At 43.3% G+C, this 14,077-nt stretch overlaps 1 protein-coding gene and 1 long non-coding RNA gene across 7 annotated transcripts in view; one reads left to right on the top strand and one right to left on the bottom strand.

The window, feature by feature from the left end:
- The window catches only part of nfia (nuclear factor I/A), a 148,710-nt gene extending 141,383 nt beyond the window's left edge, over positions 1-7,327 (bottom strand). For all 6 annotated transcript variants that reach the window (XM_040040515.1, XM_040040516.1, XM_040040517.1 and 3 more), the window contains exon 1: positions 7,207-7,327. In XM_040040515.1, the coding sequence (XP_039896449.1) occupies positions 7,207-7,302 (96 nt within the window). In that variant the 5' untranslated portion in view covers positions 7,303-7,327. The remainder of the gene's footprint in view (positions 1-7,206) is intronic.
- Positions 7,328-7,893: 566 nt separating this feature from the next.
- LOC120738936 lies at positions 7,894-13,843 on the top strand. Its single transcript, XR_005697082.1, has 2 exons — positions 7,894-8,011; positions 8,902-13,843. It is a non-coding gene; the product is annotated as an uncharacterized LOC120738936 (long non-coding RNA).
- Positions 13,844-14,077: the final 234 nt, after the last annotated feature.

Below are 14,077 nucleotides of genomic sequence, written 5' to 3'. Positions count from 1 at the left end.
AAACTAGCAGCAGGAAAAACCCGCCAAACAGATCCTTGCTGCTCAGGAGTCACCTGCTCGCTGCCCGCTCAGGTCAAAGTTCAGACACCAGTTTAAGGAGCGGTCAGACGTTTCAGAGCCGAAGGTGAGAGGACGATATCAGACTCATCTTAACGCTGACATAAGGCTGCATGTCTCACCATCCAAATACTTCTGCTCACGCGGCGCAGATCTGGTCAGCAGTTTTCCTTCTGTGAGCAACAGAAATGCAGCATGTTCCTTTAAGGCCGCCCCGGGCTCAGCTTTCCTCACTAAGACGAGTAAAACAAGAGCGGATATTAGAGCCCCGAGCCGCCGCCGACCTCTCCCTGGACACAGAGCAGGAGGAGAAGCTGCAGAGAGGCACTGGAATCACAGCTCACAGATAAACTCAAACTCCACAGAGTCTGAGAACGAATACAACGGACAGAACAGCAACGGCTTCACTTCATCGTGTTTCAGAAAGAGACGCAGCGCAGGAAACAACAGAGACATTAACATTAGGAAATGAAGATCATTACAAATAAAGAAAATTAAACCGAGAAACAAAGAGTGAAGGAAACACAGTGAGAATAAAGGAATAAAGCAAAAGGAAATCTGAAGATACAAGAACACGAGAAAGAGAACAGAAAAAGGGAATAAAGAGCAAAGAAAGAAAAGATGATAAATACTTGAGGAAAAAAAAAAGAGGAAGGGAAGCTCTAAAGAAGGGAGGGAAAGAAAAAAGTGAACAAAGACAGAAACGATGGAGTGTGAGAAATAAAACAGAAGCAAACCAAAAAGAAAAAGGAAGAAATTAGGATGTGATGAAAAATGCAAGGTAAGAAAACAGAGAGGAAGGAAGGACAGAAGGGAAGGAAAGAAGGAATGATGGGGGAGAGGAAAGGAGAGGTGAAAGGCGAGCAGAGGAGTGAGTCACGTTCGACAGCCTGAGACTCGCCGGGAGCTCGAGGACTCGACGTGTCCTCACACTTTCCACACCACGGGACAACCACGGGGAGGGCGAGAGAGGGCCAGGACGAATGCACAGAGAGAGAGAGGGAGAGAGAGGCGTGGGCGAGCGAGCACGCCACGTTCAGGAAGTTCAAGCAGACAATCCTAATCCTCCAATTTCCTCCCCTCTAATCATCTCTGCCTGCTCATGGCCGCCTCCAAATTGGAAACATCTTCTGCTCAATATGACACTCGCTGTGTAACACACACATACTCTCTCACACACACACGCACACACACACACACAACCACACACACACACACACTCAGACCACGTGACCCTGCCGGGCCATCTCTGCGTGAACTCTGTGCTGAAAAGGTAAAATTAGTGTGAAAAAATGAGTCATTTCCATCAGCTGATCAAGCACAAGGTCACTGCGCTTTTAAAGGAACAGTCCGCGCTCTTTAAGCTGCCGTCTGTTTGGGAAACCACCTAAATCCATCAGCGCACCTTTCCTACACACACTGATTCGAGTTTTCACGGAGGAAGAAAAGTTAAAGAGCAGTCCTCCCAGCCTGAAAATTACCTCCAAGCGTGGAGCAGAGTCTCTTTTTTTCAGACACCAAATCATCTGCTGTCTACCCAAAAAATCCTAAATCCAAGTCCAAACTGAGTGCAAGCTCCACCTCAGGGAGTCCGGCCAATCACAAAATGTCACTGGCGCAGGTAAAGGTGGTACTCTCCAGGTTCTTTCTCAACATACTGAACACCAAAAACTCATCCTCTCATCAGTCTGATTTTACTAAGACACCGAGCTCCAAAGAGAAAAGGCACGTTAAATAACGAGAGCCCTCTGGGTCAAAGGTCAACAATCATCATGATCGGGCCACTGAATGCCATTTAGGAGCAGCAAGTGGCAAAAACCTGGATTTAGATTGGTCCACAGCTCCCAGCTGATACAGTCCTGTATCTCTAGACCAGGGGTGTCAAACATAAGGCCAGAGGGCTCCAATCCGGCCTTCTGGACCATGTTGGAAAAGAGGGCATAAATTGTGACTTTTAACTGTGGTTTTACAGATTTTCCTGCTCCTCCATGGACATACTACACCAAAGTAGGTAAGAAATAAATAAATAAATAAAAGACAGACAATTTCACCATCTACTATAAAATGTTGGTTTGGGTTCTTTTTACAATGACTCTGCAGAAGAAAAGAAAAAAGAGATTTTCTGTTAAATGTAAATAACAGCAGGGTGGTGGATTACTGAATCAAGTCATGCACATCTGTAGATTTAAAAAACCGTGAAGCTGATTTTTACACTGAAAACAAGAAGCATACTCGTTGTTCGTCGCTCACATACTGAGCAACCACAAAACTAACAAGTTAAAGCCTTCTGCTTATTTTAAAGTGATCAGTGTTCATTTGTAGATCAAACCCACAGTGGTCTCAGTGCACGTTACTGGGCCCAGCTCAGGAAGACCTTCACCCTCCTGCTCGGTCCGCAGCTACAGTCAGAGAGCCCTGGTTTCAGGACCGTCTAAAGTTTTGGCGTGCTGTCTATGCTCGGCTGCTTCCTGCACTGCGTTTCTGCTCGCTGAGCTCATCGCTGAGGCCCGGACCTCCTCTCAGACTCTGGCTAATGAACGCGACCTCACACGGACCACAAACACAGCGCTGAGGCGCCACCGGCCCGCTCCAAGTCACCGCTTCACAGAGCCGAGCATCGCCTCACTCAACCTCTGACCCCGAACACACTGCCAACCGCTAACGGACACGGGTCAGTAATCAGAGCCATCAAACAGCCAGCATGTTCACCTGGAACACACACACACACACCTTCCTACTGCTCATTAATTCTTACACAATAGCTTGATTACTGTGGTTGATATTAATTAGCTTTAACAATTATTCAGCTTTTTAAAGACGACAACAGAGTGCGTCCTGAGTGGCGTTCAGGTGCTCAGGTTAATAATAACAGCCACACGAAGACGCCATGTCATCTTCACCGTGCTGTAAGAACACAGTCAGAGCTGCTCATGGATGTCAGAAAGCCCCGCCTTCTCTCAATACACCTGGAAGCAACTCCTTCTGATTCTTTACACGCCTACATCACCACATATCCACTGTGTTGCTCTTCTACGCACACAGCCGGTACTTCCTGTCCGTCTCCCTCAGCGTCATGCTGTAAGCCCCGCCCCCTACAGCTCATCTATGATTTGTGATGTTTGGACTGTAGAAATAAATTTGTCAGAACCAATCAAATCATCAATCAGCTGTAGTTATTAATGAATCCTTAATGATCAATAATTTACTCTGTTCCATATTCAGCTTCTTTTATTGTGTAGGAGGAAGTTGTGACATCATCATCATCATCATCACGTCCATGCAGACCTGCTCGGTTCACGCTGCGGTGTTCATAAACAGGTTCGTCGCTGCGATTTAAAACGCCTCTCCGAACCTGAACGCACCCTCACTGGGTGGACAAAGTAACATAAGCACAAACACACCATAAACCAGACTCTTCAAAATGACCGAACAGCTGACCCGAATCTTTTTTACCTGGTTGATCTTTTTTTTTTCATTTGAGAAATTCTCTGCTGAAAGGTTTTAAAAGTTTTTCTCAGTAAACTCGTCATCATTTCATCAAACTCAGAGAATAGTATCAATAAATCACGTTTTGTTGATTTATAGAGCCGCGGCACAGTTTACACTCTAACTACTGACTAACAGAAAATATTAATGCCAACACCAATCATTGTTCCCACGTTGGAGTGGCCATTAAATGAATTATTATCAGCTGTTACTAATACTGACAGTCATGAGGATGTTCAGCGTGTTTGGAGGCAGTGCATGGAGCTGGATGAAAAGTAATACACACAACTGGCTGTTATTAATTTACTTGTGTCCCTGTCCAAAAACATCATTTCTACATATTCACAGACTCAGCACCCTGAAGGATGAATCTGCATATTACACAGTGACCCATCAGGCTCAGCTCACAGGTCTCTGACACGTCAAACTCATACACGGGCCTGAAATCCTCCAGTTTTTCTCTGTGACAGTAAACACTTCTCCGACGCTTTCAGACGGGAAGCACATTGTGATTGAACTCTTTTCATATGCAGAGAATTCAAATTTTCTTTGAATGTGTAAAGACTCGCGCTCGCACACGCCAACAGTGATGATTTATATTTAAATATTTCACTCAGATTCTCGATAAGGTCAGCTGAACCTTATCGAGAAAGGTTCAGCTGACAGGACATCGTAATGGTTTTCTAACGTTTTACGGTTTCGTCATTAATGATAAAGATTTTCTAATAAACGATCAACGAGCTCGCTCTGCTGCAGGCGTCTCAGAGACAAACACGAGCTGAACCTCGGTGTCGGACGCACGGCGGCGACACTGAGACTGATCACACCTTCCTGAAACCATCAAACGGGTCTCAGAGCCCGGACCAATCAGCTTGCAGAGTCGAAGTAAACAAGTGCAAAGGGCAGCAGACAGTGAGACACATGCGATCCACTGAACCACCATCCCACCGACCAATCACACACTTTACACACACAGGTTCAAAGAGCTGCCTCACAACTGAAGGCAACAAACTGCCCCGACGCCACCATCAATGTGTGTGTGTTTGTTTGTTTGTGAGTGTGTGTGTGGGTGTATCTGTGTGTATGTGTGTGTCTGCGAGTGTCTGTGTTTCTGTGAGTGTGTCTGTGTGTGTGTGCGTGAGTGAGTGTCTGTGTGTGTGTGTGTGTAGAGTTCCTGAGGGTTACACACTCAGATCACTTGGATTTTGTGCTTTCTCAGTCACTGAAGCTGAAACTGATGGAGGTGCAGACGTGAGGCCGTACTGCGCTCCGTCTGCAGCACACAGCTACTGTTCCTCCTGAGCCTCCAACATCCAGCATGTGCTCTGATCAGGCACTTCAAATCATAAACCGCCTGCGGCTGAATCGCCACCAGTGCTCTCACTTCAACGTTCTGCTTTTAAGATGAGCATAAAGCAGCTTTTGAAAAAGGAACTAAATATTTTCATTTGTGTCTTTGAAGATTCATTTATTGGCACTATGAGCGAGAGCGAACAATCTGAAGAGATGGGAATATTCTAGGAGCTCAGTGTTAGTGGTGTTTACACCTGCCTCCTCCTCAGCTTTCTAACACATTTAAAAATAATTTTCAAATTCGTGAATTTCACAGTTTTTAAAGCATCTGCAGAAACTCTAATAATAATAATAACGTTCCACATGTTCCACATGCACCATGTTTACAAACATGTTTATAAACATACACAACAACATCCTGAAAACAGAGTTGCTTATTTATTTGTGATGCTAAACGTCGCTTGTAGTGCTGTTAACCCCTGCAGAGAACACACACACACAAACTCTCTCGTCTTTATTGTGTATGAAAGTCAGATGTTCTTCTTCTTCTGCTGTAGTTCAAATTGAAGCGCAGCCCGTTTGTCCTGCATGGTTTTGAGTTTATAATTTAAATACATCTTCTGTCTCTTCTGAGAAAAACTCCCTGATATTATTTTTCTCTATCTTTTTGCTCGTGCTCTCCGCCTTCATCCTACTCTCACTGTAAATGTGACTATTAATGAAGGCGACGTGTTCACTGCTGCAGATGCCGCACAGCAATAAATACAAACTGGCAACAATTCAGCTTCACTTCTCCAGCGTTTAACTGTAACGTGCAGCGAAGACGAAGAAGGCCGAAGAAAGGCTCACAAAAAACCCGACTCCACAAGAGGAAGCAGGAATTCAGAACATTTTTACAGCTTTAAAAACAAAATATCCTGAATCTGAAAGACTCATTAACGATATTAAATCACCAAACAGCAGATTATAAAAAATATTTAAATGAGATTAAAAACTAAAATCCATTAAAGCACTAAAGGAAAACTGGTGCGCTGGCCTGAAATCATCTGGAATAATCACAGCTGCTTTCTGAAAATGGGAGCAGATAATCCTCTTTGTGCTTTCAGCCAGTTTAACCTTTCCTGCTGCTTCACAGATTTAAGTCCCACTAATTACCCGCTATGATCATTTAGGACGCTGCTGCGGTGATACCTCATTAGAAAACTCTCAACTGCTGAGTTTTTAATGCAGTCACTGTAAACGTGTCTGTTATCTCCCCACGAACTGTCACATTTTTCACGCAGGGCGAAAAATTCAAATCATTATTAATTTGAATTTACTGCCAAAGTCCAGTAGAAAAAACCCAGAAAATATCTGTGCCATTCATTTAAATCATTTAGGGGAAAAAGGAAAATATTTCAGGTTTTACACCCCAAAAAACGTAATTTTTGTGCATAATTATTGCCTAAAATCACTGTGAACTTCCAGCATTGGCCTTATTTTAATTTATTTTCAGTTTTTTATATTTACATTTAATTGTGAGGTTTAAAATCCTTTTAATAAAGAAATAAAAAGTAAAAGTAGAGTCCAATCAGGATTTTACATTTATATTCCAAATGTATTTTTAAATAAATGTTATAAATAAAGTACAAATGTGTTTCATTTAACCTCCTTGATTTACATAAAATTATTTAAATCAAGTAAAACGACAGGAAACTTTTCCTTTAATAAGAAACGTTTAAGGACAAACAGACGTTTCTATCTTGTGCTCAGCGCGTGCCATAGATTTATTTTAATACATTCACTTCATTGAAACGGGAAATAAATTATTTTTTTATTTTTCCTGCTTCAAACTAAATTCAAAAGATTATTTTAATAGAAACTCTTCACCTAAAATCTCTCTCCTTGGACCGGGAACTGGCGGCGGCAGCGGACGGCACAGTGTGACCGGAGGAATGCAGAGTTCTCGGAGCTGTTCGGCAGCATGAAGCCGCCGTTGTGTCTCCGCGCTCACGCTGGAGGAGCGGGAGCTGCAGGTGCCTCCGGCCCCGGAGCTTCTGAAGCTCCGTGGGACCACGGCGGGTCCGCCGACCCTTACGCGTCATCACGGAGCAGCCGACCGGGGCCGGAGCCCAGCTCGTCCCGGGACATCACGGTGAGGGAGGGGTGAGGCGGGAGTGTCCGCTCCGTAAGTACCGGCAGGAGCGCGCGGACACGGACGCGGAGCCACTTTATGCGCGCTTTGACAAGTTTGCGCTTCTGAGTGGAGAGAAGCTCCGACACCGCGGGAGGAGCAGAGAGGAGCAGAGAGAGGAGCAGAGGGGAGCGGGGGTGTTTGGCGGGAGGAAAAGAGAAAGAGAAGAAGGAGGAGAGCAGCTCGTGCCAACTCACCATCCACCACGTCCTGGCTGAGATGTCGTAGCACAGCTGCCATTTGATGGATCCTTCCGAGCTTTTCCCCGCCATCACGCTGTCCGCGAGCCTCATCTGAGAGCGCGCTCACCGGACATGAGACACCTCACGGAGAAAACATTTGCTCTGGCATGTTGGGCAACATGTAGCCGCAGCACATGGAATCATGGGAAAAAAAGCGCCCTGACAATGAACCAATCTCCTGCAGACCCCGTGGCAAGGTGAGCGGCAGTCATCTGCTGCGAGGAAAACACACCCCCTACACACACACACACACACACACACACACACACAAACTCACTGCACAAACAGACACACACACTCACTGCATATACATACGCACACACTCTATACACACACAACACACACTCACTCACGCTCGCGCGTTCGAGCGCAGGAATGACGAGCCTGTTTACGCATCGTCGCGCGCCTCGGGTCGCTTCTCCCTTTCTTCCTCCTCCGGTTTAATTAGGGCTTCTTCATCATCATCAGGAGCAGAGGAAGAGGAGGCGAGCTGAACTCTGCAAACTTCTTCTTCGTGGTCACTTTAAAGGCAGGTAAGGGGGAGGCAGGGAGGGAGGGTGCACATGGAACTGCTTATCATGCTTTGTTTTGTTTTCATCCTCTGTGAGCCCTCCACCTCCTCTTCCTCCACCTCCTCCTCCTGCAGCCGAGCCTCGTGTGTTTTGGCATAAATACCTCCAGACCGAGGGGCCGTGCGCGAGTGGACCCTGGACAGAGCGCACTTCTCCCGGCCGAAGCTTCATCATCCCGAGCTCAATCAGTAAGTTTGCTCCACCATCATGCACCTCACCTGTAGGAAGGAGACAGCAGGAGGCTCAAGCTGAGGCTCAGCCTCACTCCAAGCCTAAAAATGAACAGACAAAGAGGGTTTAAACTTAAACTTGAGACTAAAATTAGCTTAACTGGTTTTTATGTTTATTATTGATGTAAAGATAAAACTTTCCGACAGATGTAGCTTTAGTCTTTAATTAAACTTTCATATTTTTGTTTAGGAGGTTACAGCCATTAATAAAGGAGCTGCTTTCATATTTCATATATTTTCAGATGAGACAGAAATCACTTTAAATTATGATTTATTTTTTATTTCAATCTAAGCCAAATTTATTCTTATTTATTTTAGTGTGAGCGTAAAACAAATCTGAACAACAATCTGACAGGACAGTTGATGTCACAGCCATGCTTTACACCATACGTAAACTCAAAGAGTAGAATTAAATTATTTTTATAGCACTGTATATTTATAAAAAAAAGAAATATGTATTTTATATTTCCTGGCTGTGGATATTTTAATGCCAAAGCATTTCCTGTTTGTAATTATTTCACATTTATAGAAAGAGAAAAATTATTAAGCTAAATCAATAGGAAGCATTGATAAATATTTGTCCTCATCATACATAATAACTTTTATTATATATATGTATAATGACACAGAATAGGAAGGAATTAATTAGAAAATGATGCAGGTCTTTAATTATTCCTTTTTAATAATAAAAGCAAGTGATAATGGTCAGGTGGCATATATTTCTGTTGTGTACTCACTGTGTGTATGAATATTGCCTTTATTATTTTATGTTTCTCTTTTTGTGGAAATGCAGGTAATTAAACTCTATAATCGTCTCTGTACACGTCTCTGTTTTTATTTCCTCTCAGGATGGACAGAGCGGCGGTGTCGTCCCATCACATGTGCTTCAGCCCTTCAGCCTAAGAGAGCCTCGCTCTGTGTGTGTGCGTGGGGGGGTCTGAGCAGGAGGTGTGTGTGGAGGGGTGGGGGGGTCTGTGAAGCTCAGGTTCCTAATCAGACGGGGAATACCTGAACCAGGGCAGAGCCGCCATCAAACAGTTCACCCATTGTGGCGGCCAAACGGAGGAATGCGATTCGGCCGGAGATACGTTGGGGGGGGGGGGGGGGGGGTGTTAAGCTACGCCAGGCCAGGAGGAGGGGGTCTCTGGAAAGTTTGGAAAGAAATTAGAATAAATTTGGAGAGCCCTGGAGTGAAAGGTTGAATCAAGTCGGGCTTATGGAGCATGCTCAGGTGCAGTTATCGTCTGTGGTGCTGTTTGGGATCATCTAGGACACGTCGTTCACCGGGAACACAAGGAACCAGCTCCGTCTTCCCTGCTGACAAACTTTGTGACTCCAGCCACGAGCGTTCGACAGATGCCGAGCGGAACTGTTTTCGTAGGCCAGCCCCGGCGTTAGCATCGCTCCGCTTCCCTCCACATGTGCGCTGAGGATGATCTCTGAATTCAGACTTTATGAAGCTTGCGTGTTTTTTTCACTCAGAAACTTTCTGCAAACTAGCACAGCTTTCACAATTTTCAGTTCCCAACAACTCAGCCGCCTGTCAGGTTTTATCAGGAATTTTCCTGTCAGATGTATTAATAATCGGTCAGAAATACTTCCTGTGCATTCAAGGGGCTGCATGAACTTGTTAGTCAGGCTCCTTTTAATCAAATCATATCGTCGAAATCTGCAGACCTGTGTCTAACGCTGCAAACACACACACACACTGTCAGGTTGGTCTGGAGTGTGACTGACCTGAGTAGTGCCAGCACCAACAGTCGTGGTTTCTTCCTCAACCGGCATCCACGCGGCGGTGTAGGTCGCGGTTACACGTTGCTTCGGTCGATTAGTTATTTTCCAGTTTATTCTAAGAAAACCGACACAAAACTGCTAGTCATTCACATGAAAGTGAACAGTTGGCAGCACTGCCTTCTGTTTGCGTCTGATTCGCCGATTCGTATCCTAAATTTGTGGAGAGAGCTGGACGAGGCGAGGCCTGCCGGGATAGGAAAATACCTGAGGCCGTTTACCATTAATAGAATAACCTGACTAACACGGACAAGGACCTTGAAACACTTCCCTTGTTTTTCCTGATGATTTTTATTTTTGAAAGCCAGAAGCTCTTAACCGAGACGTCAGGAACCAGGAAATGTAAACCACTTTTAAATACTGGCTTTTAGGGCCAATTCCTGTAGCAGCAGAGACCCTACATTTATAACTGTTGTGACAAATACATTTATGCTCACTGTATTTCTGCAGTATCCCTTAAAATTGTTAATGTTGATTATAATGGTGACCTATCCAGTTGGTGCTTCTCCATGATAGCTGGGATGTCAGTTTTAATTTTAAGTACGCTGTCTGCTACCCAAACGGACCCATCTCAGCTCTAATCCACCTGGACTTCATGATTAAAGGTACAGTTACACTTTTCTCCTGTAAATTAAACCTGTTTTAGCTGCTGATGTAAAATAAGTGAAAAGTCTCACAGCAGGCTGTGAAATACTCACCAAACTGTCCCTGAAGTCCACTCCAGGTATGAGGAGGAGGCCTTTTACCTCAAAGTTCCAGTTTGAACCAGAAATGGGTTCAACGCTTGGAGACATTTTCAGCTCCTCTGTGTTTCGTTTTGGCCAACTCGCGCGGCTTAATGAAAACATCGTGGACAGAGTGAAACATTTTCACCACACGTTTCAAAGCTTCTTTTTTCTTGGTCTCTTACCGCTGAGTCCATTAGAGACGTCCTTTCACATTTCAAAGTCACGAAAAACCGCCATTAAAAAAAAACAACTATTAAATTATTCAGCGGTGGAATAATTTACCACAAGTTCACCTTTAAAATTTGGATAAGTTAATCATAATTACTTACACATACTGAAACAAATCATAAATGTATTAATGTGTTAATGTAAATTTAGCTTAAACTATATTAGCCTAATCGTTCGTTTTTTTAGCATCATTTAAACAGTTAGCTAACATTCACATTCAAGCTAAACTCTACGATTTATTTAAGAAAAACTGCACACATGGCAATTTCACATGTTCAATATGTAAAATTAACAGCTGAATAAAAACCTGCACAAAAAGAAAAACTGAATATAAACTAAATTAAACTTTTTCTTCAACAATAAAAGCGAATTGAAAAAACTTTAGCTGGTAAAATAAAATGTTGATCAATACTAATATAAAACTGAATATACCAATTTTAACTGATATTAATACTGGTCACATTACGTTTGCACCTGTGAGCTGCTTAAACCAAATATACCGTCACCATCGTAGCATACACGTGTCTCTAACTCCTCGTAGAAGTGTTCATCAACCCAGAGGAAATTTACTATATGAACTGCTCAGGATATTTATCTATGCTTTGGAAATAATTCTTAAACACTTAAATCTTTACAATGATTTACATATTTATATATGTAGTAGCTGATGTCACAGGAATGATGACATTACGTATCCGTTATTTGGAAATAAACGTTTTCTGGGTGGGTTGTTTTCTAGTATTTATAGCAATAATATGCTGTTGTACCTTTACGGAACTACACATTAAATCTGAGCAATCTTATTTTTGTTATTGAATAAAATTATGCAAGTCTATTTTAAATGTTAGTGGTTGATTTTAAAAAAATTAAACTATAAGTGCCTAATGTTATTATTGTTATGAATATGAATGGTGCTACATGCATATGTATAATACTGAAATTGATTGAAACAATCACCCCCCCCCCCCCCCCCACAAAAACAAAATCTATATTAAATATAAACGTTAAAAAAGCGACTTTTGTTGTAAATTATGTATTTTCAAAAATTATGAAAAACTGTTTACGTTTTACTTTGTGATGAAGTTCGGATTTTAATTCAGAAATGATGTCTGGTCTGCATTCACACGTGTGTCTGTGGGTCTAAAAAATAAACATCTGTCAGTGCAGCAGGCTCCAAACTGTGAGACTATCTGAATATTAATACCTCCTCACCGCGGGGAGCTGGGTTTAACCAGGAAGTGATGATGTTGTGTGTGAAGACCTGACTGGATGTCAATAAAAGTGTGAAGTTTTCTTCTGTGTGGCCCTTTCGTGTGTCAGATTAGTGGGACCTTCACGCTTTGCAGTACCTGCACACTCTGAAGCAGCTGCCGGGCTTTACCTCAGCTCCCAGCAGAAGGCGCTGTTGTGTTTCTTGGACCTCCTGTGCTCACCTGCAGAGGAAAGTTGGCACATTTGTCCTTATTCCACCTGATTCTGCTGAGAGTTCTACTCACCTGCCGCAGGGCAATAATTTATTCTCTCAGAATAAACACAAAACTGACGGTGAAAAACGCATCACGTTCACCATCATCATCACTCAGTGGAATCATTTATTCTTGCAGGGCAGAGATTAGATGGATCTGTGTTCATCTACCGAAAACGTGACTTTTTCTGCAATTATATTAAAAAGTAATCATTTGGGAGCAAAAATGAAAACCTTTTTAAAATCACACTGCGGACACGCTGATATTAATCAAATAAACACTTACTTAAAAATATATTTGTTCCCACATATTATTAAGGAATTCAGACAATGAGGTGTAACTGAATATAAAGCACATTTATATTTATATGGAACATATTCTTTTACGTTAATTTTATTATATTTCCACAGTTAACACGTTAAGAAAGCACAGGTATTGCGTTTCACGGGGCACACGTCTCATTTTTCAATATTTTTCTGGCCTCTGTGAAAAAGCACAGTACAAAAATACACAGAAACAAGTGAAAATGCTGCAAAACCCAAAGCATGAACAACAAGCTTTCGTGTCCACCACAAACTGTCAGCACGACAAGCCGAGAACACATTTCTCCAATTTTTCCACTAAATCCAATAAGTTACCCAAATATATGTGTTTCACTTCCTTCCTCCCCCGAACCACAGAGACAAAAAGACCTGATTGTCAGCAGCTGTTTTTCCCATTGCCCCCCCTCTCTGCGCAGCACAGTGGCGCCCCCGGGCGTCGCAGCAGGAGCACCCTGCCACCCACCCGTCTGTCCGTCCACCCGGCCGCTGAAGCTCACCGAAGCCAAAGCGTCCATATGAGGACACGCTATCAGGGACATTTCCCTGAGTAGCTCGCCAGCTGTCCCCGCAGCGCTCGCCACATCAGCCATATTAAATGACCCTTTGTCTTCTTCCTGCTCCCTATCTCTCGTGTATTCTCGCGCCTAATCTTCGCTGTTTGGCCGTGCAGCACTTGCAGAACATTAGAGGACCATTCAAACGAAGCGTTTGACAAAAGCCAGGAAGCCTGAGCTCCAAACAACAGTGTTTGTTTTCATGCCTTTCCCCCTTGTCCTGATTGCTGTCAGATGCCTTTGTGTTCCAGGTGGCTGAGGCTGCAGAGGGAAAACCACATGCAGAAACAAACACCACACATCCTCCTTTATTCCCGCTGCTGTCAGCGCGCACATTCAGCACACCACCAAGGGTAAAAGAACCACATGGCCATGGAATCCACAACAGGAACTGATTACTGTCTCCGGGCCGCTGCCGAATCAGCACCAGCTGAAAGTGAATGAGCTCACTAGTGGTATTTAACCTGTGTTTCTCTCAGGGTTCGCATCCAATAAAGGTCAATGCTGCTGCTCACAGAAAAACATTTATGATTTTCTGATCCTGACGGAAATCGGCAGGAGATCCTCCACAGGTCCAGAAGTGTGCTGGTCTCATATATCTGAGGCTTGGGTAGCAGGCTCCTTAAAAGTACTGAAAGCTGAGGTGTGGACTCTAAAGTGGAAACTGTGTCAGATCTGTTTATTTGCCTGCGAAAAATCAGAAAAATCTAGCTTGATCTGAAGATCAAATATCAAAACAGTGAGTTGCAACGGGAATATGACCATATTAAACAAATAACAATAATTAAACATATTGTTTTCATCTGGTCACATAATAATCGTATGAAACTATTCATTTTGATCTGGGGCATTTTTGAATATGACCAGCAATTACAACTGCATTCTTCACTTTCACATCATTTCCCTCAGTTTCATCATTTCAATTTCTTTCCCT

This window comes from Simochromis diagramma, unplaced genomic scaffold (assembly GCF_900408965.1).
Source record: "Simochromis diagramma unplaced genomic scaffold, fSimDia1.1 OVJJ01000026.1, whole genome shotgun sequence".
Lineage (NCBI taxonomy): Eukaryota > Metazoa > Chordata > Actinopteri > Cichliformes > Cichlidae > Simochromis > Simochromis diagramma.
This window is presented reverse-complemented; position numbering and strand designations above follow the sequence as displayed.